Source organism: Sturnira hondurensis, unplaced genomic scaffold (assembly GCF_014824575.4).
Source record: "Sturnira hondurensis isolate 20B ecotype Veracruz unplaced genomic scaffold, ASM1482457v3 Scaffold0017436, whole genome shotgun sequence".
Taxonomy (NCBI): Eukaryota; Metazoa; Chordata; class Mammalia; order Chiroptera; family Phyllostomidae; genus Sturnira; species Sturnira hondurensis.
The window spans coordinates 16017631-16041358 of record NW_028090067.1 but is presented as its reverse complement, the minus strand read 5'-3'; the positions used below and the strand labels follow the sequence as shown (position 1 = coordinate 16041358).

At 57.0% G+C, this 23728-nt stretch overlaps 2 protein-coding genes across 3 annotated transcripts; one reads left to right on the top strand and one right to left on the bottom strand.

The window, feature by feature from the left end:
• Positions 1 to 6845: 6845 nt before the first annotated feature.
• MPST (mercaptopyruvate sulfurtransferase) lies at positions 6846 to 14800 on the bottom strand. Its single transcript, XM_037067830.1, has 3 exons — positions 14682 to 14800; positions 10686 to 11310; positions 6846 to 7455 (listed from the first exon to the last, which is right to left on the bottom strand). The coding sequence occupies exons 1-3, from the start codon at positions 14715 to 14717 to the stop codon at positions 7145 to 7147; spliced, it is 972 nt and encodes a 323-aa protein (XP_036923725.1). The 5' UTR covers positions 14718 to 14800; the 3' UTR covers positions 6846 to 7144.
• A 140-nt stretch (positions 14801 to 14940) lies between these two features.
• Positions 14941 to 22418, top strand: TST (thiosulfate sulfurtransferase). 2 transcript variants are annotated; one of them, XM_037067829.1, is made up of 3 exons: positions 14941 to 15015; positions 15802 to 16417; positions 21952 to 22418. In XM_037067829.1, exons 2-3 carry the CDS (start codon positions 15823 to 15825, stop codon positions 22248 to 22250), a joined length of 894 nt encoding a protein of 297 aa, XP_036923724.1. In that variant the 5' UTR covers positions 14941 to 15015; positions 15802 to 15822; the 3' UTR covers positions 22251 to 22418. The 2 variants fall into 2 exon arrangements, with proteins under 2 accessions (XP_036923724.1, XP_036923723.1); XM_037067828.1 differs by lacking the exon at positions 14941 to 15015 and adding an exon at positions 15050 to 15150.
• The last annotated feature ends 1310 nt before the right edge of the window (positions 22419 to 23728 follow it).

The following is a 23728-nucleotide window of genomic DNA, read 5'->3' as shown; positions in this document are numbered from 1 at the left end:
AGGATTGTTTTGAGGTTTCTTTGGAGCCCCCATTGCTAAGAGCGGCTCATACTACAGTTTCCTCCTTGTTAGCTGCCTGGGACACTCCATTCACAGACCACCTCCCTCCAGCCTCACCCCACAGCTAGCATGCACAAAGCCCCTTCCGTACCGCTCCAAGCCATCTCTCTTCACCCGGGTCCTCAGCTGGTCCTACTGAAGCCAGCCATGCTCCTGGCCGACGGTCTGCCCAGCACAGCCACATCTCATTCCACTGCCGAGTAGCCCGTGGGCCAGCATCTGCCTGCAGGCTTTCCCAGGCCCGGGCCCCCCCCAGCCTGTGAGCCACCCCCAGAATGCAGGACACACAGGTCAAGCTGTGCAACTGGCCTCCTGAAACCCATCTCCCTCAGCCCACAGAGGGGGAAGGTGCCTCCCCATATAGGGCAGGGGAAGTGAAGGGCGGCAGCACCCCAACGCTGCTTATAGAGAAAGCCTTGCCCGGCGTCTAGCTCCCCGATAGCATCTGTCCTGTCTCTGGTGTAGGCAGGAGCCCTGCGGTCCCCTAAGGCACCTGAACTCCTGAACCACCTCGGCTGAAAGAACTACTTCAAAGGGTCCCCGAGTGCCTTGCTTTGGAACGTGGGTGTAGCAGCAGCCCTGGCTGAAACTGAATCAGAGAAATCTGTGTTTAAAAATAGCATTTTGTTTTGAAGTAATTTCAGGCTCAGAGAAGAGTTGCAAAAACATCCTGTTTTCCTTCAAACGTATTTATCTCTTCATTAATTTTAGTATTCATCGATGATTTTGACTATAACAATTATTACTCTAACGATGGCCAAATTGTGATTTTTCGAATTCCAACATCCCTTCTTTTATTAGGGGGCATTTGATTGTAAGGGAGACATTTCCCTTCTCATTCATTCATTTATATCAGAATGAAGTATTGGATTCTTACTGTCTTCTATGGGTTATATAATCTGTTACTATTAGTATGTCTTTTGGCACTCAGATTGTCTGAGATGTGGTCTTAGACCAGTTGAGCACCCCTCCAAGCTGGCTCTTAGATCATTTAAAAAAACAGATTCTTAAATAAAACACTTCATCTACTTTTAACTTGTAGTAAAACAGACCTAACATAAAATTTGCCATGGTCGCGGCCCAGACCACAGCACTGAGTCGGCACTGAGATCATTTTGCGCCAAAGGCATCTGGGAGGAGGGTGTTTCCCCCGAACTCCTCTGTCAGCCTAAAGTCAGGGACCCAGAGGAATTCAGAAGGGCTTCATTGTCACACACTCCCGCTCCAGAAGCCCCCAGGAAAGACCGGTTCTTGTCATTGGGGACTGGACATCCGCACCACACCTGAACAGGTGTCATCATGCAGCTGTCATCTGTCCTGGTTTATTTTCCGGAAGTGCCCTTTCTCGCCCCCTTCCCCTACCAACGTGGCGAGTACCCCGTTCCCTCCTTGAGCCACGGCCGTTTGCAAGCTCCCATAGGTGTGCATGTTGCCACGGGACTGAGAACTGTCTTTGTCAGTGTGATTTGACGGCCCCTGTGCGTACACCTATGAGGGTAGGGACAAGTTATTCTGATATCACAACTGTTTAAAGAGTGCAGTTCAGTGGCATTAAGCACACTCACAGTGTGGCAACATCGTCACCGTTATCCCTTCCCATCCTGAGTAACTGAAATCTGCGTCCATTAGGTAATAACTTCTGATTCCTCCTTCCTGCACCCCTCTGTCCCCCAACCCCAGCCCCTAGGCCCCAAGCCCTGGTGTCCTTTTGACAAGTGTGTCCCAGTGGCTCTGGGGCCCTTCCTTCGTTTCTGGCAAAATGGTCCCGGCAGCTCCAGGTCTTTTGGGTGGATAATGACGTGAAGAGCTGAGCCTGAGCCCTAGTGAGGCTTGTGGCCCTAGGTGGCGTTGCTTCCAGGCCCTCTCAGTGAGCAGGGCTGGAGCTAGGAGACGTGCACGTGCACGCACATGCGTGTGCGTGAGATCTACTTCTACATCTGTCTTAGAAACCCTGAGATCACACGGGTGCCTCCAGTTCCAGCCCCACTGCACAATTTCACCCCAGTTCAGTTTTCCTCTCCTTGATGGGGGGACCCACAACGTCTGCTCAGTCCTCGCTTCATAATCAGTGACCCATTAACTCTGCAAAACACAAGCCAATAAAAAGGGTTTGATATTTATTCCCAGGGTGAGTGTGTTTTGTCTTTTCACGGAGGATATACAGTCAAAACAGTCCAAATACCACACTCAAGAAGCCCTTGGGTGGGTAGGGGAGGTTATGGGGTTCGTTTTCCCCCGTTCTGTTCTGTTACCTGTTTGAAGCCCAGTTAGGTTCGCTTGTTTCCGTAGGTGTTGGCACTTCATCCTCCCCTTCCCCGTTAATTAATCTCCCAGAGTATGCAAAACAGGGCATAGTTCTAAAAGTCAGAGGATGCAAGAAGTCATATTCAGAGAAGTAGACCAGTGTCACCGCAGCCGCCTTGCCCTGTCCCCACCTGTCCCCATAGACAGCCGGTCTGGTTTGTTTCTGGTCGATCTTCCTGTGTTTCTTTTGCAGGAATGGACAGATGCACGCACGTTTTCTTACCTCCCCTCCCTTCTTACATGGAAGGCAGCGTACCGTGGATACGCTCGTGCCCTCTGCTTCTTTCTCACTTAACAGTGCGTCCCAGAAGTCAGTCCACACACTTCTCAGAGCCCTTCCCGTTCCTGCCACATCGACACAGGTCTCCGCCATGCGACCTGACTGCAGCCTCTTCAGACGTCCTTCTCCACGGTTACATTCAGGGGGTCCCCGATATTGCACAACCACGGATGATGCTGTAACAAGCATCTCAGTGTGGAAGGACTTGTGTGCCCGTGGAAGTGTGCCTTCAAGGCAAATCCTGGAAGTGGGACTGCCGGATCACGAGGAAGTGTGTGTGTAGTTTCATTAGATACCTGATTTTTTAAGCCTTTTGTGGTTGAGAAACGGGGGAGGGCTACAGGAGGCAGGAGGAGAGGTGGGAAGAAAGTGCACAGGAACCGGTGTTCCTGGGGTACCAGCTCTCCGCACTGCAGCAGCTTGTGGAAGTCTCCCTGGGACCCAACCCCCCTGGGCCTTCCGGGAGGCCCCCCATCTCATCCTGAGCCACACAGTTCTGCAGCGTGTCGCATGCTTTCAGCCAGTCGTTGTGCCTTTTCCCCTGCTTATTGCCACTGCACGCTTTGAAGAGAGGGGGTGCGTGTTGTACACAAGAGTCTCAGAGAAACAGACCCAAGTGCGCCTGTAGCATGTCAGTTAACCTCTGGCTCCCTCAGTCCTCACCTGTGAGCAAAGGTGTGAGCATGTGTGCATGCCAGTGCCTTTGCAGGGGGCTTAGGAACCCCCCACCTGGAGAGAACCCCCATCTCTCTCCTGCGACCCTCCCCAATTCTGTCTTGCAGTGGCTGAGTACCCTGTAGCCCTTCCATCCAGGATCCCCCTCCCACTCCTAACCTGGGATCTGCCCGAGAGCTGCCTGGTCTGAGCAAGGCTGACCCATGCAGCCACGCACGTGGAGTCAGGGAACTCGGCCAGAAGAGTGGGCAGTGGGCGCAGGGATTGGAGCCCTGCCCTCTGCTGCGGGCTCGGATTCGAGAGCCCCCACCAGTTCAGCACAGTGAGTTAAGCCACTGGAACGGGGGGGCCCCATGCGGAGAGGTGGGCCACCTCGAAGCAGGTGGGGACTCTGGAGCTGGAGCCCTGGTCAGGCACATCCATTGGGGCCAGTTAGTCCAGGGGCAAATGGAAGGGGTGCCCAGGGGCCCCTGAAGGTAGCACAGTGTGATAAAGCAGAGAAACGAAGCCTCGGGGAGTTCGGGCGCCCTCAGCATACCATGTTCCGCCCCCTCCTAGTTTAATATGTTAGAGTTTGGTGCTTAAAATGATAAAGTGTCAGTCAACCTGAAAACTTCATCTCCTCCCAGGTGATTCACTCGCCATAAGTGGAAAATAATAAAGCTTCGTTCTGCTTACACGGTTGGGTTGTCCCAGTAGGAGTGACAGCTTATCGTCTGAGCTTCACCTTATTTGACACCACACCCACCCTGTGTGTGGGTGCGTGGCGGGGCCGAGTTCCCTCCCATTTTTCAGAGGTGACGGCTGACAGCCCAGCCAGAAGGGCCTGGAAGGCAGACCCTCTGGGACCCCGCGCAGAATTGATCCCAGTGTGGGGTGGGGGCTTCTTCAGGCCATGACCCCTCCCAGGACGACCCAGAGAACGGCCCCATCCCAGCACTCATGGTTCGGCAAGGCTGGGCACCTTCCCGATGTCCCTGGCCCAGAGGGGTGCTCAGCAAGTATTTGCTCAGTGGACAAAAACTGCATCGTCCCCACTGTGTTGCAAGCTCCTACCTGCAATACGCACAGTGGATGGGCGGCCTGGCCCCTGCAGCGAAGCAGAGAATGGTTAGTTATCCTGGGAACTCAGGCTTGTGGGAGGCAGGGTGGCGGGGAGTAGAGCTTCAGGGCTGGCCAGTGAAGTTCAAGTGAAGTTCTGAGAACTCTAGAAGGCATGGCTCCGCCTCCTTTCTTCTGCCTCTGGGCTGGGCTCCTCTGAACTTGTCTAGACCCATGGAGGAGGGCCTTCCCAGGAGGAAGACGCCCTGACTCAGACTGGCCTCTGCACTTGCTGGGCGTGGACTGGGTGAGCAAAGGGAGACTAACTGAACACCCTTGCTTATTTATATCCCACAGCACAAGGTGTCTCCTCACAGAGCTGGGGAGGCACTTGGCCATCTTACATGAGCCTGTCGTGTGTGTTCCCAGACCTCCTGGAAAACTCCCACAGGCCGGCGAGGCTCGTGGGAGAGGCTCTGACCCTGAGAATTTTGACTCCAGTTGAATTCCTCTCTTGAATTTGGTGTGTGCCCTGAGGCAAAGCTCTAAGTCTCTCTGAGCTCGCCTTCTCACCTCCTTGCTCCCTCCCGGCAATGCCCGGAGTACAGGGAGCACTCAACATGCTGCCTAAGTAAAAGTCTTTTAAAAAGTAATAGTAACCGTGGATGTCGACTGTGCTTGGCACCAAGCTGACCAGTTTCTATGGATTCTCTTATTTGATCTCCATGTTGCTCAAGGAAGGTAATATTGCTCTCATTTTAAAGATGAAGAAACCAAGGCTCAGAAATATGGCCCTGGCTGGTGTGGCTCAGTGCACTGAGCACTGGCCTGTGAACTGAAAGGTCGCCAGTTCAATTCCTAGTCAGGGCACATGCCTGGGTTTCGGACCAGGTCCCTAGTTGGGGGCGTGTGAGAGGCAACCAATTGATGTTTCTCTTGCACATTGATGTTCCTCTCCCTCTCTTTCCCCCGCCCTAAAAACACAATCAGAAATGTGGCCAAGGTCCGGCAGCCTTGCACGGGGTAGCAGAGACGGAAGCCAAGTCAGAAGCTCCCATGTGTTGGCAGACAAACCTTGCTCCTTGGAGAAGTGGGGACACTCCCGGGAAAGACAGTGGGGCTTGCCGGAGGCCAGCATCAAAGGAAGGTTCCTCGGCTGCTGTCCTTCATCCCCAGGGGAAGGGCTCCCTCCCCGAGGAGGTCCCTGTCTGCACCACTGCTGACCCCCGAGGTCGACCGCGGCGTTGGTTCCTACAGCAGAGGTTCCCAACGGGGGGTGATTTCTGCCCCCCAACCCACAGGTGGATATTTAGTCATGTCTGGAGACGGTTTTGACTGTCACAACTGAGGGGTCCTCTGACATCTAGTGGGTAGAGTCCAGAGATGCTGCTAAACACCCTGCAGGGCATAGGACAGCCCTCCACCCGAGTGACCTGGTCCAAACGTTCCCCCCAGTGCAGAGGTCGAGGCACCCTGACTAGGAAGATGGGGCTCCGCTGGGCTCCAGGCGTGGCCCTTGCCTGAAATCCCTTCTGAATAGAGCACATACTATCCCCACTTTACAGATGAGGCAGCTGAGGCTCAGCGAGGCTGCGGCTTACTCTGGAGCTCTTATTTGGAAAACCAGGCTTCTGTCCTGGCCCCGCCCCGCCCCAGCCCCGTGGGCTTGGGAGGTGACCAGCATCATCAGAAGAAACGTGATGTCAGGAAATCTAGGGCTGGCTCTGGCTCTGTTGTAACCCCACTGGGTTGCCTCAGGAAAGGTGCTGCCTGTTTTTCTCATGCTGGGGTCCCCCTGAAACTGGCTGACACTGGCTATCTACGTACGAGTGACAGGTGCCTGGGGGGCTTGCACATGGGGAGGGATGGCCTGGGTTCTGACCGGGGGCATTTGGAGTCTTCTCAAACGCCTCTGTCCGCCTCTGCACAGAAGACAGGTGGAGGGAGGGGAACACAGTCCTGCCACAAGGGAAGCCTGTGGGAAGGGGTTCTCCTTGTACAGAAAGGATGGACCCCCCCCCACTGGGTCTGCCCATCCCCAGCAGCTCCAGAGGCGAGCCTCCAAGTGTGGTCTCCCAGAGTCTAAAATTACACCCCCCCCCAAATAAATGAAAAATTAGATTCTCCTCCAATTTAACTAAACTCTGCTGTCCTCCAGTGTACCCTGCTGGGCCAGGGTGGTCCTCCTCAGCGTGGTGCCAGCTCCCGTTAGGCACCTCTGCCTGGAAATGAGGTGTGCTGCTGACCTACTAGGGACTCTGGGTGGGACTCCAGACACAGCATGGCAAGCTTCACCCTGACTACCCCAGAAGGGAGACCCCCCAACCCCAACATCATGGGGTGGAAGACAGTTCGTTGGGGGCATTCCAGTTACAGGGATGAAAGGGCTCTGGGGCCCCAGTGCCGCTCAGAGGCAGGGACAGGTTCCCAAGACCCTCAGGCCCCAAGGAGCCCCCTGTGCTTAGGAAACCGAGGCAGTCCCAGCGTTGGTGGCACTTAGCACTTGGCTGTTTTATTGTCAAATGTAAAACAGAATGGAGGTAGGGCCCAGCTCAGCACCATGTGGGTGGCTCCCCTTCCCGTGCCCACTGCCACCTTCTCTTCCGCCACCACTGGGAGCCCACACATCAGAAAGAACTCCTGGCCTCTGGGATGTCACCCCATGTGCCACTTGGGTTGGAGGAAGAAACGCTCTTCCGGTAACAGCAGCATCCAAACAACCAGGCGGGACAGAGCTGGTGGCTGGGTGTCACCGGAGCTTCCCCGGTCTTGTCCTGCCCAACCTTAGTGGGTCTTCCCACTGGTCTTCCCCCGGCCCTCAGAGATGACTTCCTCAGGCTGGGCCCGCATGTACCACTCCACCCAGGAGCCATCATAGATGGCCACGTCAGGTTTCCCGCAGAGGTAGGCCCCCAAAGCCACGTGGCAGGCTGTGACGCCGGACCCACAGGTGGCCACCAGAGGCTGGGCCAGGTCCACCATCTTGTCCTGGAACAGGCGGCGGATCTCCTTGGGGCTCTTCTCCAGGCCCTCACTGGTCAGGAAGTCCACGAAGGGAATGTTCACCGTGCCGGGGATGTGGCCAGGTTCAATGTCTGCGGCAGGAGAGCAGGAGGAGGGAACAAATATAAGGGTGGTATGAGCAGACCCCACGGTACTAAGAGCCTCCCACTCGGCCGTGGCGCTAAACCCTCTGTGTGTGCCCTCTCATGTGGTCCTCACAGCTGGAGGCCCGGGCTCAGTGTACGGGCATTCCCATTTCACAGACGGAGGTGCTGAGGTTCAGTACCGCCCAAGGTCATGCCTCTAGCAAATTGCTGGTTGCAATCTGAACCCCAGACTGGGCCCCCCAGAGCCACAGGCTGCCCGAGTTACCTGACGACTAGGTGTCCTGGGGCAATGAAGATAAACAAGACCTCTGCCTTTCGGGGATGGGCGGTACGCGCAGTCTAGGAGTTCCGATCTGGCAGGGCAGACGGGCCATAACCCAGTAATTACAAGGATGAGGAGGCTCCCAAAGGCCCTGCTGCGTGGGGCACGTCACAGGTAATAACAGCCGGCATTATTGAGTGCTCGCTCTGGGCCAGGCACCCGTACCAGCCCCTCAGCTGCAGTTTCTCCTTGAATCCTCCCCAAACTCTATGGGAACGAAATTCTCACCCTCCCCTTTGCACAGATGAGGCACATGGACTCACCTGCCCAAGGCAGGGCGGGCCGACAGGCCCTGGAGCCTGTGCGCTGACCATCAGGCAACACTGCCAGGGAGGGGTGGTCTCTGAGAAGGCCCCGAAGGGTGACTAGGATTCAGCCACGTCGACGGGCCTGGGCCGTGAGGGCTGAGAACATCCCAGGAAGAAGGGCTTCTAGGGACAGGGAATAGCATGGTGCTTAGAGGGGTTAAAGGTCATTGTGGCAAAAGTCCAGACAGTGGGTAGGCCAAGGCCCAAGGGGAAACTGAGGCAGGTGGGACCACCTTCGCAGGCCTGGATTAAGCCTTAGAGCTCTGACATGACCAAGAGAGGAAGTGAGACTTCCGTTTTCCAAAGGTTATTTGGCCTGTAGTGGGAAGAGCCTGGGCAAGGCTAGAGAACCCCTCATCTGGAGGGAGGTCCCTTCACTCACACCTCCAGAAGCTCCCCGGGCTCCCAAGCATGTGTTCTGCTTTCACCACTGGCCATTCTGTACTCACCGCCTCCTCTGAGGCCTGTGTTGCTAACATTCCCATGTTCACACCAAGGGCTGATAGTGCAACAAAATAGCCCCCAACAGCCACTTGGCCTCTAGGGTGGCTTGTGCCTCAGTTTCCCCCCTGCAGTGGGGTGACGCTCCTACAGGGAGCTGCTGACCCACGTCACTATCTCTTTTCAGGACTTCATGTATAGCCAGCACTCAAGTCCACGGTGAGGTTGGAATGTGTCTCGCAGTTCCCCTTAACAGATGCAGAGAGCAGGGTCAGTGGGAGATGTTACTAACAGATCAGCCTGGAGCAAAGAAGCAGAGCAAGCTCTCAGCCCAGGTTGGCTCCTGCCAGAAGGGGACTGTCCCCACGCCTTCAGCCCCACCAAGCAAAGCAGGCCTCCTCTCCCTGCTGGAACCGTGTGGCCCATCACAGGTGCACTTGGCCAGGCCTCGGGCGGTGGAGTGGGAATGATGGGAAGAGCGATGTTCTGCGCTGGTGCAGGCGGAGCCTCGACACACATCAGCTTGGTTCAGCGTGACAACAGACCTGCGGGGTGCCATCTCCTTGTCACCCATTTCCTGGAGCAGCAGGCACGACAGAGGCAGGCATGTCAACCAGAGAGGCACCTGCTCATTACGTCACTGCCCATTTCCTGCGTGTGCACCTTGTGTGCCCACATGGAGCAGAGTGCTTTACATGCTGGCTGCCATGTGGCATCTGATGCCGACCACGTCCTTTCAGTTCCATGCTCTGTTGCCACCTTACACGTGCAGAAGCCACAATTTGGAGATTAGGTGACCTGCCGGCCAGATGTCACACAGCCAGTGCAGTCCAGGGCAGGGCTCTGAACCCAGGTCTGGTTCTGGCTCACTGTCCTATGTTGCTTCACTCCCCGTCACCACCCCTCCACTCCCTGGGGGCTGAACTGAAGGACTCAAAGGGGTCAGGTGGCATCCTCCGTTAAGCTGAAATGTATGACATTACCACCCACGTAGGTTTAAAAATGGTTGGGTACCAGTCGTTTGCACACGGTCTGACTGAACATCACGTTGCTCGGCAGGGTTCTGTGTGGCAGGGACCTTCAGAATCTACCAAACCTCTCTGAGGCACCAACTCTGCCAGCCGCCGGGTGAGCTTCAGGGTGCACTGGGGACAAGGACAACCTTGCCCTCGGGCCACCCAAAACAGAGCCAGGACGGGGTGAGCCCAAGCGGCTCTGCCAACACAGAGAAGCTCCAGCCTTGATTAGGGGGCGCAGGGGTGCCATGCGGGGAGTGCTTCCTGGAGGAAGTGGCAAGTTCCTGACTCCCTCTGTGAAGCAGGCACAGGAGTGGCTGGGGAATCGCAGGCTGCCCACTGGCACTGTGTGTATGGGCTCCAGGACCTCAGCTCCTGGCCCGGCCGCTTCCTGACACCCACAGCAACGTCACCGTGTTAAGGTTCCATTTCTTCCTCTTCTCTGTGGTGACTGCGGACACCTTGAGGGATCATTAAAAAGCTCACACCAAGTGGCTGCTGACTCGCTTGCTTTGTGGAGACCCCTCTCTGACTCACACGGGGCTTCCCTGCAGGCTTCTTGCCTGGAGAATCAAGCCCCACACAGAAGGCCCTGCCTCACCCCCAGGCAGCAGCCCCCTCTATTCTGTTTCTGCCCCAACCCAGGGCAGCCACCTCTATTTAGTGCTGCCCCCCCACCCCGCCAGCCTCGGCCCCTCTGAGGGATTTCCCTTTCCTCCTCGGCCTCCTCCTCTTCCTAGACTCTATCCCCCTTGGGATGGCGTGGGCCCCATTAGCCCCGTCTCTTTGGAGCTTTTCCCACACTGGGCTTGCCCACCACCCCTCTTATTCTGCAGTGACCCCTACACCCATAGTACTGGGCAGAAGCTTTGTGGGTTCTCACACATACACAGGGCACCATGGACTCCCCCAAATTTTTCGGTAGTCATTGCCCCAAGTATGTGGGGGGGGGCAAGTATTATTGCCCCACCTGAGGAATAAAGCCAGCGGGGCTCAGAGAGTGAGTGACTAGAAACCAGACCTCAGGCTCCTACCCCATGTCGTGTCCTTTAAAAGCAAGGACAGTGGCCAGGGTGTGCCCAACCGCAGCCCCAGGGCCCCTCCCAGGCCCTCTGGCCAGTCTATTACCTTCTCGGGGCTCAGGCTCTGTGCCCCAGAACCGGCCGGGGACGCGGGAGTCCACAACCTGGAAGCGCTGGGACTCAATGTTCTCCTTGATGTCCTCAAATGTCTTGACAAAGGTGGGGTCCAGGGTGGCTCGGAACTGGGTGGGCACCGCGCAGCTCTTGCCAGAGCTCAGCGGGAAGCCCTGGCGCAGCCAGTTGCGGAAGCCACCATCGAGCAGGGACACTGCGCGATGGCCGAAGGCACGGAACATCCACCAGACACGTGGCGCAGCATAGAGGCCCTGGTCGCTGGCGTCGTAAACCACCACGTGGGTGGTGGCGCCCACGCCCAGGTTGCCCACGTACTCTGCGAAGTGCGCTGCGCTGGGCAGCATGTGGTCGTAGGGCGATGTGCAGTCACTGCATTGGTCGATGTCAAAAAAGGAGGCGCCAGGGATGTGCCGCTCTTCGAACTCGCGTCGCGCATCACGGCCCAGCTTGGGCAGATACCAGGAGGCGTCCAGCAGCTGGAGGGGCTGACCAGCGCGCTGAGCCCCCAACGCGTCCGCCACCCACTGCGCGGACACCAGCGCGGGGAAGAGCTGCTGCGGGGGCGTGGCTGCGGCCCAGACACTGGGGCAGCAGGCCTGGCAGACAGGGAGGATGTCAGGAGGGAATCCAGGAAGAGGCCTGCTCCTGGGCAGGAACACCCCTGCCCCTTGTCCCTGAGGCTGGGGCTGGGGCAAGGCCAGCCGGGGAGGTGGAGGGGGGCGGGGTGGGAGGGGGGCAGAGACCAGAGAATACAGAAAATCAGCGGTGGTGAACCGAGGTGCAGACTTGGGTCACTCAGTTCTCTCTCCCCTCCCCTGCCAGGATTTATACCCAGCACAGTGACCAAATGACCATGACCCCTTGAGGGGGCCAGGAGGGCCCCTCACTTCTGCTTGTGGTGGGGGTGGGGGTGGTTAGTAGGGGAGAGGGAAGGGGCAGAAAGGGAGAAGACCCAAGCAGAGGAAAGCCCTGCTGGTACTTTAAAGCGAGCAGGGGCAAAAGCCTCAGCCCCCACTAGATGCGAGCAGCACACTTGCCCACCAGGGAGGGTCCCTAGTGGAACTTATTCAACAAACACGTTCATAAGCAGCCTAACAGGAAGAGTAGCTGGGATTCGCTGGGTCCTGGCTGTGTGCATCATTTACTCCTCGCCACACTCTAGAACACGGCAGGATCCGGAGGAGGCTGGAGTGAGCGTCCTCAAGAGGTTTGGCGTTATTCTCACTGTTCCACAGAGGGGCTACCAAGGCTCAAGGAAGTGTACTAACTTGACCCAGGTCAATAGCTGAGAAGTGGAGACACCAGACTGCGCACTAGGCTGTATGGCACCAGAATCCAGGCCTCACCGGCAGGTCTGGAACAGGCTTCCAGAGTCCAGCAAGGTCCGATCTTGCCCCCTGAGCCTGAGCCTTCTCTCTGCATCTTTTGCTGCAGCAGCAACAGCGACTCAGCACCTCACTCCCCCCCCCCCCCATTTCCCTGCACAGGGGCCAGCAGCCCAGAGTGCAGCAGCCCACCTGCCCACCACCAGGACAGCCCACAGCCTTCCAAAGCCGAGAAGCCCCCAGCACACTGAGCCCCTGTGCCAGCAGCCCACAAATTAGAGAAAGGTGCCGCTTCTTCAAGGTAGAGGCAGAGCCTCTAGGCCAAGCCCCTCAGCTGGGCAACCCCTGGGCAGAGCACAACCTTTGCATCTGCACCGGGATACAGAGTCCCACCACAGAGGGGAAGAGGGTGAGTAGGTAGAGAACAAGAGTTTGGAGGAGGGCCTTTTGGGCCAGGCTACAAGGTAAGGGCTGAGCAGGTCACAGGCAGGCTCAGGATATGAAGCCAGGCTTCCCCTCTCGAGGCTGGGCTTCTTCCCCTGCCCTAGGTCACTGATGACCAGGGCCCAGCCCCTCAGTCTCCCTGCAGGACAACTTCTAGGAACTGCTTTTCCCACCGGGCCAGGCCAAGCACCGGGCACTGAGAAACTTGCCACAGGCCTGCTTGAGAAACAATATATTAAGGAAAGGCTGGGGTTCGGTGGGAGCCCGAAGGGGCTACTGGCTCAGCCTGGGGTGCGAAGGCTTCCTGGAAGAGGGGGAACCCAAACTGATTTGACCTTTCCAAGAACCCAGGAAGCTTGACCTTTGAAATGAGGAGGCTGCCAAGAGGGCTTTGGCTAAAGGGCCATCCCAGAACCTGTGGGTTGCACAACAGCTGGGTGATGTTGAGGGTGCTGCGGGCCTCCTCCTGAGACCTCAGTTGTGAACCCCAGCAGCCCCTGCCCCCCACCATTCTTGGGGCTCTTTGATTTTTTCCCCTTAAGGATACATTTAGAGTGAGAAGAATCAGTACAGATTTCACTCTGCAGTTTAACAATTCATGTGAGGGTGGGCGTGTTGGGCTCCCTGGCCCATTTCCATTTCCTTTTTTGTTTTTCCTAATCCTTACTCGAGGACTTTTTTCTTTGCTGTTTTACAGAGAAAAGGAGAGAAACATAGAAGCAAGAGAGAGAGACATTGGCTGATTGCCTCCTATAGGTGCCTGGAGCGCCCATTGGACCCAGGACGGAACCAACCGCAGCCTAGGTATGTGCCCTGACCACAAGTCAAACTCATAGCCTTTCAGTTATGGGACACCAGGATGCCACTTGGACTAACTGAGCCACACTGGCCAGGGGCGTTTCTATGTCTTATAATGAGGCCTTTTAGCAAAGGTTGAATGACGAATGCAGAGGGCCATGATGGTGCCCTGTATTTGACTGGTGTCAATAATCACTCAGGACACCTTCATACGAATCCCATTATTTCTTCAAAGCTACTCTCATTGGTGGCCTCTGAAAGGACAGCTGCAAACCTAGAATCTAAGAGACTGGGAGGCAGAGGGCCTGGGAGAGCCAGCAGGCTCTCACTGTGTCACTGAGGGGTGGGTGGGGGTCACATCTCTGTGTGCTTGGCAGGCCTGGACCAGTGTGGTTGGGTGGCGCTCTGGGAGGAAAGGACTCCAGGACACACAGAACAGCCCCAGCCCATCTCAGGAGGGTAAACAGCCCCGCTTGGGGAAGGGTGAGTCCCAGGCCTCCATCTGGGTGGGCCCCTGAAGGGCAGGGTTCCTATCGGCCCTGACCTTCCTAGAACCCCCTCTGCCCCCACTGCAAAGCACAAAGCTCAGATGCTTCACTGGATAAATGCTTATCAAAGTATGGCTTTTGGCAGCTTCCTGCGAGGACAGAATTACTTCAGAATAAACCAAAAAATGTACAAGGGGTGAGAGAGCATCCCAGGCATACGTAACAGTTCATGCAAAAGCTGAGCAGGACAGTGTCCTGCCAGTGGTAAGATTTTCAGGAAGTAGTTGTTAAACACAGCCATTGTGAAAAATTAGAGTATAGAAACTTACAATTCAGTGAAAAAACAAAGGCAATTATTTTTAAAGATATGAGGCCTCAAGATTGGCAAGGTAAACAAAGGCAGCTGGTGCCCAGTGGGCTTCAGATCTGACCTCAAAAACACGGGGTGCCCCCAGGGCAAACAGCTTCACTTCTCTCCCTGGTCTCAGTCTTTAAATAAGCAGCAGGTGGTTGTGGGAACTAAGCAAAAGCCCCAAGAAAAAAGTGCCTCACCACGCAGGCCCTGACATACGTTAGTAGATTCACTTCATTCTGGCAAGTTCTCTGCCAGTTTCTCCTCCTGGCACCTCTGGGTCAGTTGGACCCTATCAGGCTCTATTAGTCCCCCCTCCCTCCCGTCGTTTCTGGTGGCACCAGGTGTCCCCCTCCCCCCCTGACGGCTCCCTACTCGCCATTCCGACCCCACCCTGCAAGGCGTCTCAAGCTGCTGCGACCGGCCAGGCTTAGGGTACACCGCCTTCCGTCCAAGACTGCAGCCCCTGCCTCTGCTCCGGCCCGTAGGGGGCTCTGCGCCACGCACCCCAACGATCGGCCTCCCCCTAAAGCGATCAAGCAGGACGCCTGAGCAGTTACCCCGGTTTCAGGCTCTCGGACTCCGGGCTCTGCCATGGGACCCGCCGCAAGGCTCCCCTTCCCCGCAGCCGCAGCTGTCACCTCCTCTCGCCACCAACCTTCCGCCAAAAGGAGGAGACTCAGGCACAGCCCTCCGCCGCGGCCACTCGGATCCGCCGCTGCTCGCTCCTTTCATTGGCCGGGTTTAGGGGGGGAGCCTGCGCTGCCAAGTTTCACTCCGCGCCGCTCCGGTGCTACCCCACTTCCTCCGCGGGTCTCCAGGGATTTGAGAGATGCCGCACGCTGTGTGGCGGTCCGGGAGCGGACGCAGCGGGACGGGCAGCGCAGGGCCGAGGCGAGTGGCGCCGCGCGTTCCCCCCGTGGGCGGCGGTGCGATGGTTCAGGCCGGCTGGAGAGTGTCGGCTTTGGAGTTTGGACCAGTGACTTCTCCAGTCGGCAGGGGCGGGAGCCGGGGCTACAGCGAGGGCGAGTAAGTGCCGCGGGTGTGGGCGTCGACCAGCGCCCGGGCCGCTCGGGATTGTGCCACCGGTCTGGCCACCTTCGACCCAGGGGAGGGACCCAATGGAGGGACCCAGTGGAGAGGGCGGTATGATACCCCAGGAACCCCTGACCCAGTTAGGGCAGAGAGCACCGAACTGGGACCAGACGCGGGAATACTGGGGGTTGGCTAGACCCAGCTGCCTAGAAGCCGCAGGAAGGTTTTCGAGACCAGAGGCGCGGGCAGGGGTGGGGGGCGGTGTGGGACCGCAGCGATCCCTCTCCCACGCGCTCACTCTCCTACCCTCCCAGGAAAGAGGGCTCTAAGCCCAAGATGCAGTCTGCCCCCATCCTGGGCATCTTTTCTGGCCCTGGCATCCGGAGGGCAAGGATTGTAGCTTCTGGGGCTAGCTCCCCCCTGTAGAACTCAGAAGCTCTTTTGACACCTCTTTCGTGAGGGGAACCCAGGAAAGGGCGTAGAAGCTTTCCTTAGGGAATGAACGCTACACGCTGCAAACCGCTGGGTTGCTATAAACACACCGGCCCGGGAGGGTTGGGTGGGGAAAAAAGCTCCTCCCAGGTCCCACCACACTGAACACGCAATCCTCATACACGTCTCTTTCCTGGTTCTCACCCGCGCCAGGTGAAGCGCAGAGCTGAAACCATGGTTCAACAGGTGCTCTACCGGGCGCTGGTCTCCACCAAGTGGCTGGCAGAGTCGGTCCGGGCTGGGAAGCTGGGGCCTGGCCTGCGGGTACTGGACGGATCCTGGTATTCACCAGGCACCCGGGATGCGCACAAGGAGTACCTAGAGCGCCACGTGCCTGGCGCCTCCTTCTTTGATATAGAGGAGTGCAAGGATAAGTCCTCACCCTACGAGATGATGCTGCCCAGCCAGGCGGTCTTCGCAGACTATGTGGGCCACCTGGGCATCAGCAATAACACCCACGTGGTGGTGTACGATGGCGACGATCTGGGCAGCTACTATGCACCTCGGGTTTGGTGGATGTTCCGCTTGTTCGGCCACCGCATGGTGTCGGTGCTCAATGGTGGCTTCCGGAACTGGTTGAAGGAGGGCCACCCTGTGACGTCTGAGCCCTCTCGGCCAGAGCCGGCAGTCTTCAAAGCCACATTTGACCGCTCTCTGCTCAAGAGCTATGAGCAGGTGCTGGAGAACCTTGAGTCTAGGAGGTTCCAGCTGGTGGATTCACGGCCCCAAGGGCGGTACTTGGGCACCGAGCCAGAGCCAGATGTCGTAGGTAGGTGTCCCAGTGGGTGGGATGCTCCTTGGGGGGAATGCCCAATGGAAGGATGGGGAGTAAAGCTGTCTTCAGGTTTCGCCCTCAGTACCCCTATGTAGGCCTCAGTTTTTCCATCTGTAAAATGAGAGGATAGAGCCAAACCTAAAGTCTTTTCAGCTCTGGTGCAGGAGGACCTTCATATGTGGCCCCATAGGCATAAGCTGGCTGGCAACTGGTGCTATCACCAGAGGTGACTGGTGACCCACATCCATACCCAGGTACTAGCTTCCCACACGCCCAGAGATGTGCCTCTGAGGCAACACAGGAGTCACTCACTGTACAGATGCGTCTCGGGGACACCTAGCTTCTGGGCCTCTCTTCCCTAGAAACCCTTATGGACCTCAGCAATGTCCTTCCCCAGCATCCCCCACCCGAGCTCTCCCCAGCCCCCTGACCTTTCCAAACAGCTGCAGCCTGTCTACGGGGTTGCAGTGGCACCTGCCCTCTCATGCTGAGCACTCGACATTGTGTTATCTCATCCAGTGAGGCTTAGTAGAGGGGAGGAAACTGAGGTGCCCGGATATGAAGACTTTGCTTGTTAAGCAGCAGAGTTGAGATGTGAACCCATACTGCCCAGCGTCAGACCCGTGATCTGAGCCAGGACACAATGCTGTTTCACCCACCCCCACCCAGGCACCCTCAGGGAGATGGCGTGCGGTGCATCCCTCTCCCACCGAGGGTTCCCCACTGCTGGGCATGGGGATCATCTCCAGAGAGGAAGTGCAGAGACCTAGAACCTCCTCACAGACCTCGGCGGTCTTGTTGCTCCTGCCCGTGGGGCACCCAGCACCCGTGGAGCTGCTCTCCGCCCAGGTGGGCCCGCCCCCAGTCAGGGCGCCTCTGCAGAGTCTCACTCCCGTGCAACATTTTGCCTCAATTGTTGAAAAGTGTCTCCTCCTGTTTGTGTCTCCGAGGAATAGGACTCTGAAAGCTGTTCCCAACACTGCGAGCTGGAGGCCCTGAGAGGTCACCTATTGGACAGAAGGGACTCTTCTGTCCAGTAGGTGAAGCGAACTGAGGAAGGGGGGCGGTTCAAGGCCACTTAGTGGGCGAGGCAGGAGAATGCAGGGCTCTGCCATCCCCATTGTTTTTTCCCCCCTGGCCTGGCTGGCTCTCTGAAGGGCCAGCGTTGAAGATGCAAGTTTGTTTGGCACCATCCAGAGCCTCCTGGCCCCGGAGCTCCTGCAGCCCCTGCTGGTCTTGATTCAAGACTCATTCTCTTCTTAGGACTTAAGCTCCACTGGCGGAGGCATGTGGAATTGTTCCGCTAGTTGCTTTCCAGCTTGTCCCAAGCACCCGAGAATAAGTGCAGGGGGACTTTAGAGATCTCACTCCCGTTTCTTTTCTTTTCTTATTTTATTTTATTTTCATTTCTTGAAGATTTTATTTATTTTTATTTATTTTTTATTTTAAAATTATTTATTTATCTTTAGAGAGGAAGGGAAGGAGAGAAGGAGAGAAATATCAATGTATGGTTGCTTCTTGTGAGTCCCCTGCAGGGACCTGGCCTGCAACCCAGGCATGTACCCTGACTGGGAATCAAACTGGTGACCTTTTGATTCACAGGATGGTCCTCAGTTCACTGAGCCACACCAGCCAGGGCTCCTCACTCCCATTTTAAAGATGGGGAGCCTGAGGCGGAGCTAGGGGATACAGGCGATGGCTCCTGGAGGCCTGACATTTTTAAGTACCTCCACCCCCTCTATCCTGTGGCCCTACCCCCACCCCCTTCAGTTCCCCTCCGGAGCCCTAGGAGCATGGGTCCTGGTTGAGGTCGGCCCCTCCTTTGTGGTGGGACCTGAATCCAATTGCTCAGCTTCTCTGGGTTCCTTTATTGTAAAACCAGGAGAGTACTGTCAGCCCTGCCCACCGCGGGGGGTGGGGGCGTGTTCGTTTAACTGCAGCAGTGGCTGGAGGTGTTCTGAAGGGCGAGGAGCTGGACAGAGGCCAGGGCACCTAGAAAGGTGTGGAGGATGTGGCACTTTCTCGTTCTCTAAGAGGCTTTTCCTGGCCTTCCATACGAGACATTTTGGGGACGCAAAGGCACATGAGGCTCTGCTGAATTCCTGGTTGCCAACCTGGGGTGAGATCAGGGAGGCAGCCTGTGGGCTGGGCAGTCCAGATGTGACACCGAGGGGGATGTGGGTGGCAGGCCCTGGGCTTCCCTGGAAGGTGTGTTGCCCAGGAGGAGCTAGAAGCAGGGCCTTAGAAACCCGACAGCCACATCCTGTGCAACTTAGCCAAGTAACGCCCCCTTCTGGCCACGGTGTGGTGCCCCCTGCACCCCCCCCATATGTGCCTTGGGTCCTGTTTGTAAGGGAAGCGAGGTGAGATCCAGGCACCTGAGTTCATATCTTGGTGTAGCATTTACGAGTGGCCCTGAGCAAGTCCCTTCTCCCCCGAATCCTTATAGGAGCTGGGGGAAGGGAGAAAACAGGTGGGGATTGGATCAAGCTCAGCGTCTGTATAAACCTCTTCTCTCTGCCCCAGTGGCCTGGTGGGGGAGGGGTGAGGTTGAAGAGGGAGGATATTGATCCCCAATGAATGTTCGATGTGCAGAACCCTTGAAATATTCTGGACACCGGCAGCAGCCCTGCATGGGAGGCAGGTGGGGTATAGAGTTGGTCCCACTTTGCAGGTGGGGGGTGGGGGGCAGGACTTCTCTAATGAGGCAGAATGGCCGGGACCTGACCCCAGCCTGCAGGCATCAAAGTGGGGCTGTTTCCCAAGACTGCTGTGTGTGAGGAAACACGGACCCTGAAAGGAGGGGCCGGCTCTGGGGTGTCGCTCTGGGGTCATGGGGCCCCTCTGCCTCTGCCTCTCCCTTGAAGGCCTGGAGGCTGGGGTCGGAGGGGGTGGGAGGATGCCAAGATGTCTCCCAGGGGCCAGGGTTAGGGGCCAACCACTGGGGCCATGGGTGCTGTTTTCTCTAGTGTCTTTGGGAAGAAAGAGCCAAGCAGGTTTTCCTGGCTTTGAAAAGCCACACATGTCAGTCACCTCACAGACTGGACTGGCATCTTCTTGGCCAAAGCTGGAGCACAAAGCCCCAGACCTCCGAGCAGATGAGGAGGACGAGGGGTTGTCTCATCCGCTCCCCCCCTCAGCCCCCTTGTCTGGGAAAGCCCGGGTGGTAAGCAACACAGGCTCTGGGCTAGACAGACCTCACTTCACACACCTGTGCTGTGTGTCCTGGGGTAAATTTCCTCCCCTCTCTGAGTCTGGGCTTCCCTTTAGGGCTGCTTCTTGAGGTAATCCCTTGTTTGGGGGCCTGGTGCCAGGGGTTATTATGAGCATACTGGTGTGCTTGCTCAGGAGGGGCGTGGGGAGCCGAGCCTGCAGCTGCTGCTGGACTCAGAGGGAAGCAGAGAAGCTTCCAGGCTCCAGCTGGCTGTTTAGCGCGCTCTGGGCCAGGTTCATTCCCCTGCACCCTACCCTACCTGGGCAGGGGGTTCCTGCTTGCCTAAATGTCTCAGCCAGGCCCTGAGCCCTGACAGCAAAGATGACTGGACCAGGGCTGGCCGGCAGTGGGAGGCTGGGGGTCTGCAGAACCCCCTTGACTGCTTCCCTCTGAAGAGGTGCCTTTCATGTAATCAGAGGAAAACAACGAAGCCATTTCATCGGGGATGGGGGAAGGAAAAACAGCATTCATTACTCAACAAACCCTTGTGCTTTGAAATGCACCAAGTCCAGCCCAGCGTGTGGACGCCGAACATTTCACCTTTGGGTTTCTAGGCAAGAACACCCTCGAAGCCCACAGATGGACAAAAGGCTCCTCATTGGTGGGGTCAGCACATATTGCATCCAGATTAAAGTTTCCAGGCAAAAAGGTGCAATCACACAGGAAGAAGTTGCTATAATTTTATAAGTTGGACATCTCTTCAATTAAAGAACACTTGGGTCATGCCAGCACATTCCAGAACCCTCTCTGACCCTGGGTGAGAGGAACGGGATGTACCGCCTGTGTGCCCGGGGCCATTAGGGGCTTTCACTGGCAGCAGCTAACTTCCCCCCTTCAGTCTGTGGGGGAGTGGGGGCTTATCTCCCCAGTGCACATGGGGGAGCCCAAAACTCAGAGGCATGGGGCCTGCTGGCTGCATGCCACCCCGAGTGCGCCCTGGTGGCTCCAGTCAGGGCCTGTTGTGCTGCCGCCATAGGAACTGGAAGAGACGCTCCAGCGTGTCTCGGGCCCCATTCCCGGTGCCCAGTCTGCCAGGGTATGGAGTGCTTGAAGAAGCAGGGAGCGACCTGGCTGTGTTGGGGGCTAGACCAAGGCCTTGGCCCTGCGGGGGGCACCAGCCCTGGCTGTGACCCCAGTCCACTTTGCCTGACTTGCTGGCTTTTCTAAAGCCAGATTTGGCAGACTCACTGGGTGCAGAGATGGTTCTGGAATAGGCCCCAAAGTCAGCCTAAACCCCCAGCCTAAACCCCCATTCTGCTTCCATCTAAGCCTGTCAGTGTTGCTAGGAGAAGCCCGAAGAGACAGACCACACAGCGCCCCCCCCCCCCCCCCCCCCCCGCCCNCCCCCCCCCCCCCCCCCGTCTTACCCGCCCCCCTGCGGTGGTGGTGAAGTGGTGGGAGCGGCAGCATCTGAGGGGGTGGGCTAGCCTCTGCAGTCAGTGCCTTGCTCCTTCTGGTGGCCCTGATGCAAGCACGTGACTACGCTCACTCCCACTCACCCCCTCCGGGAGGCTGAGGCTCAGGGAGGCAGTGTGGCTTGCTTAAGGTAGCCCTGCTGGTAAGTGGCAGAGCTGGGATTTGAACTTCTAACACCAGGCTGTATGCGTCTTCCACGGCTGTGTGCTTAGAAGAAAAAGCACTTTTTAAAGAAAAAGCACTTTTCCTTATGAGGAAAACCCGGTGCCTTCATGTAATCCCGGGTCTGTCTTTACCTCTCCGTGTGGCTGTGGGAACGCTATTTTAGTTTGTCAGCCTCAGGGTACCCATCTGTAACATGGAGTCGTGTTAACAGTAATGAATCCCACAAATGTGTTTAACATCCATCTTCCTTGCTAGACCATCCTTCCAGAGAGCAGCTGGGGCTCTCCCTTCCACCTCTGTGTTCTCAGCAATCGACACAGCACGTAGCATTCACATTAATCATGTCAGTTGCTCTTCTCAGCAACCCTATTCTTATAGGGGCCTGCATCACTGAGCCTACAGATGAGAAAATCGAGGCCCAGGGAAGTGATGTGATTTGCCCCAGGTAAAGGTTAGTAAATGGTAGGGCTGAGACGCATACCCCCGTCCTCTCAGGTGGGTATGATTTCGGACATTACCATGCCAAGGCAGGTCTGGGGGGAGAGAGCCCTTAAGTCCTGAGCATTGACTGTAGTAGGACCGGGAACCAATCGAACTCTGAGAAGGGCAGAGGCGTTATTTTTATTTGTGCAGCTCCCCATCCTGATAGCCTCGGCTGGTTGAAGCCCCATCGCTCTCCCCACCCCCTGCCTTCCTAATCCTGTTCTTCCCTTTGTCCTCCGCCCCTGCCCAGGACTGAGTCCGGGCCACATCCGAGGTTCAGTCAACATGCCGTTCATGGACTTCCTGACTGAGGATGGCTTCGAGAAGAGCCCAGAAATGCTCCGAGCTATGTTCGAGGCCAAGAAGGTTGACCTCGCAAAGCCCCTCATCGCCACGTGCCGGAAGGGCGTCACTGCCTGCCACATTGCCCTGGCCGCCTACCTCTGCGGCAAGCCTGATGTGGCCATCTACGACGGCTCCTGGTTCGAGTGGTTCTACCGGGCACCCCCTGACACCATTGTGTCCCAGTGGGAGGGTGAGAAAGCCTGAGCACTGCGCTTCCCCTCCACCTGCCCATAACCCAGCCCGTCCAGCAACTGGCGTGACCTGCGGCCCGTTCCTACCTCTTCAGCCAAGGAGACTAACAAGGTTTAGAGTCGCTGGGTGAGGCTCTCCTTCCCCCACCAACACTGGAATAAATGCAGCTTTCTCTGAGTCTCGGGTCTGCCTGCCTCTCCCCAGTGTCCGTCCCTGCCCCGTCCTTTCCCCGTGCTCCTCATATTTGCATGTCCCGTAGAGCCCACCAAAGAAAGAGAAAACTCCCAGAGCAACTGCCAGCCGGGAAGCCCCTTTATTATTTAGTTTTGGCCAAGGGAGCCGCCTGTGGTCCCATGTTGGGTTGAGCATGCTGAGGCCTGGCTGGAAAGGGACCGAGGAGGCCAGAGAGAAGTGGAACTGCAGTTGGACACCACACTTGTAGACCAGCCCTTTGGGGGGGTGTGGGGGGGAGGGGCAGGTAGCCTTCCAAGTGACTGGTCAAAGAGGTGTCACACGATGTGCCCTGGGGCCTCAGGAGAGGTGATGCTCAGAAACAGGCCAAAGGAAGGATGTCTCCACTTCAGGAGACCTTCCAGGCTCAGAAGAAGACACTCGGAGCTCCAGGGGGAGGGGCCGGAGAAGCAGCTTCAGTCGCTGGGAGGAATCTCAGAGCCTGGCAATGTGAGCCAGGAAGCCACAGTAGGAGAAAGCCACCTGGCACACTGGCCCCACGGGCCCGGATTTTGTTGTTGAGAAACGGGCTCTCTAAACCCTCCTCTGGGGCTATTAGGTGATTCCAGGCCCCCCACCTTCTGGGGGTTCCCTGCTGCCCACAGTGCAATTTTGGAAGAAGTCCATTGTGGATGAGACACTCAAACAGTATCACGTGCTACAGAGAGATTGATACAGCAGACCTCATCTCTGTCTCATGTGAAGAAATTGCCACAAAAAGAAAAAGAAAAACTTGCCACAGCCACCCCAAACTTCAGCGGCCAGCACCCTGGTTGGTCAGCGGCTGTCCACATCGGGGCGGGGCCCTCCACCAGCAAACAGGCAACTGGCTAAAGGCTCAGCTGATGGTTAGCATTTTTCAGCATTAAAGTATTTTCAATTAAGGGGTATACATTGTTTTTAGACACAAGGCCATTGAGCACTTAATAGACTGTAGTGCAAACTTTTGTGTGTACTGGGAGTCCAGGGGATTCGTGAGACTTGCTTTGTTGGGGTTCTTTGTGGTGGTGGCCCGGAGCCACGCCCACGGAGCCAGGCATCTCTGAGGTCTGCCTGTACTGTTACGCGCCTATGGTGATTAATACAGGGGGCAGCAGCAGAAGTGGAAAACCAGTGAGGAGGCAAGTGTGTCCGTCCTGGCCAGAGGCGGTGGTGGCTTGGACCGGGGTCAGGCGAAGATGAGGAGGCGGCTGAGCGGCCCACCGAGTCTGGCGCACTTCCAAAGACTTGCTGATGGGTCACTTGTGGAGGCGGTGCAG